Raw genomic sequence first — 2,500 nt, forward strand, 5'->3', positions numbered from 1 at the left:
TCTCCCTCAATCTTAAGTACACTCAAAAACACCACACAACACAATCACAACACCAACACACAAACACCACCACACACACAAACACTCAATAGAGTAGATAGTTTGAGATAAGATATAGTTTTACAGACATAAACTACCAACACACATAACAAACACATACACCAACACTCTCACACACACACACCAACACACACACAACCACACACACTCACAAAAACCCCCCAAATAGATATAATTGATATATATATTTATAAAGAGATATAGATATATTCGACCGACATACATAAACCCACTCAACCCCCCCTCCCCCCACCCCCCCCCACCACACACCACTAGCACTCACCCACTCACACTCACACACACACACACACACACACACACACAACACACACACACACACACACCAGCCACACACACATACCACACACACACCCCCCCCAATAACACACCACACAAGACCACTCTACACACTTCACACACACCCACACCACACACACACACACAGACTGTGACCCCAGACCAACACCACAAACACACCCACACTCACCACACACCCTCACACTCACCACCCACCCCCCCCAAGCCATCCACCCACCTAACCATCGCAGCCCCCACAAACACCGCCCGCCTATCCACCACCCCGACCCCATATATTATCTACCCCAGCCATACAACTCATAAACCAATTCTCATAACAATATACACACACAAGTCTTTAAAGTCGAAGAAATAAACCTCAACATAAAAAAAGACCTAAGTTAATTAGCTAGATAAGTAGATAGATAGATATATCCAATAACAAAAAATACATAACAAGTCCCCCTTAAGAATAAAACGCTTAATCATTTTATTTTATTCTCTGATAAGACGACAGCGGAGACCGGTACATGGCGTGAGGTGTACAACCGAGCACATTTAAAAAGAAAACAGGAATGATAGAAAGAAGGAAAGAATAAATACATGGAGAAAGGAAGGAATGTATTGGTAGATAAAGCAGGTCACATAAAACCAAACGTCTTTTGTGTAGATTGAAGAAATTCGTTAAAAAAAAGGAAAGAAATTGGGTTAGCGTACAATGCTGGCTAGCAGTAATAAATAAATGATAATAGATAAATAATGAATGAATAATAATGATATATAATGATAAATGAAATAATAGATGATACTAATAAATAAATGATAAATAAGTAGTAAATGATAAATTAATAAAAATAATTATAGATAAGGATAAATGAAATAATAAATAATAGTAATAAATAATAATAATAATAATAACAACAATAATAGTAAATGAAGTAATAAATGATAAATAATCAATGAAACCTAATGGGGTCGTTATGTAAGAAGTTTGATGTTTGATGCTGAGTTTTACTTAACCTTATAACCCGAAAGAAATACAGGGTTGTATACACGTGTTGATAAGTTAGTGAAGTGACGCTTTATTACAAAATAATGGAGGCAGGAATGGAAAAATAATGCGAATTGTGTTGTTGTTGTTTTTCGTCTGTTTTTATTTATTATTATTATTTTTTTTAGATATTCAACGAGCGGATTTTGGGAGATGTTATTTGTTTGTCTTGATTTATGAATATGACTTTTTTTTTCTTTTTTTTTTGTCAATACAGCACGAAAAATCAGTTAATTTTCAAATCTTTATTATTTATCATAATGTTTGCTAATTATCTAAATTGCAGAATTGCATTTTATTTGCTTTAAATATTTAGGCTCGATTGGTATGTTTTTTTTTCATGTAAGTAAAAAATATGTAATTCGCGTTACTTTGTGTCCTGTTTGTTTTACATGAATATAGGCCTATATACATCCCAGTTGGGGAAAATAAAATGAAATGGAGGACTTGCAGCCTAGCTAAATATATTGCAAGTTAATATAGCGCTCAATCAGCTCAGGATGAATTAGTTATATATTGTAGGACTTCGATGTATGCCACCTGCAGTTATTTATAGTTAAATATTAAATGGAAGACACTTGCCACTGGAAGACTTGGATGCGTTGTATTCAAATTTGTACAAAAACTTAACATGAAGCGGCGACGTAATGCCGCTCTGGCCTTCATTATTATTTTTTTTTTCTAAGCTCACGAGAAGCAAAACAAACACTGGAATTCTCCTTCATCTACTCTGTGTGATGTAAAGCGTGAAATTGGCTCCAGGTTAGCACACACAATGGAATAACGTTAATTTAAGATGACTTTTTTTTTTCTTCTTCTTTACTCGGACCAGCTACGCAATGTAGATTCATGAGTATTTACAAGTCTGCATTGCATCCATCACGGAAATAAAGTGCAGAAGTCGAGGAATGCGCATGGCGGTCGATCCTTGCAACCGGGAGAGCGAGAGACGCCCTTCGCGCAACACGCCAACGCAAGACTAGATTAATGCTAACATGGCAGATTTATCCTAAAATGGAAGACGAGGGTCGAGGCGCCTCGGTCGCGGTGCTCGCTCCCGTCGCGTCGCTCGTGTCTACGTGGCCGAGAGCT

General features: G+C 37.1%; 2 protein-coding genes across 4 annotated transcripts in view; one reads left to right on the forward strand and one right to left on the reverse strand.

Annotated features, from left to right (window-relative positions):
- The window catches only part of LOC122258897 (transmembrane ascorbate-dependent reductase CYB561), a 131,479-nt gene that overhangs the window by 4,699 nt on the left and 124,280 nt on the right, over window positions 1–2,500 (forward strand). The gene's annotated exons all lie outside the window — the stretch shown is intronic.
- LOC122255270 (uncharacterized) overlaps window positions 1,539–2,500 on the reverse strand; it is a 9,976-nt gene continuing 9,014 nt past the window's right edge. Inside the window, exon 3 of the mRNA XM_043019231.2 lies at window positions 1,539–2,500. This exon is cut by the window's right edge and continues 274 nt beyond it. Coding sequence (XP_042875165.2) covers window positions 2,484–2,500 — 17 coding nt within the window. The 3' untranslated portion in view covers window positions 1,539–2,483.

The sequence above is a fragment of the Penaeus japonicus genome, unplaced genomic scaffold (genome assembly GCF_977035675.1).
Source record: "Penaeus japonicus unplaced genomic scaffold, GWHDUDI00000001_assembly GWHDUDI00000028, whole genome shotgun sequence".
Lineage (NCBI taxonomy): Eukaryota > Metazoa > Arthropoda > Malacostraca > Decapoda > Penaeidae > Penaeus > Penaeus japonicus.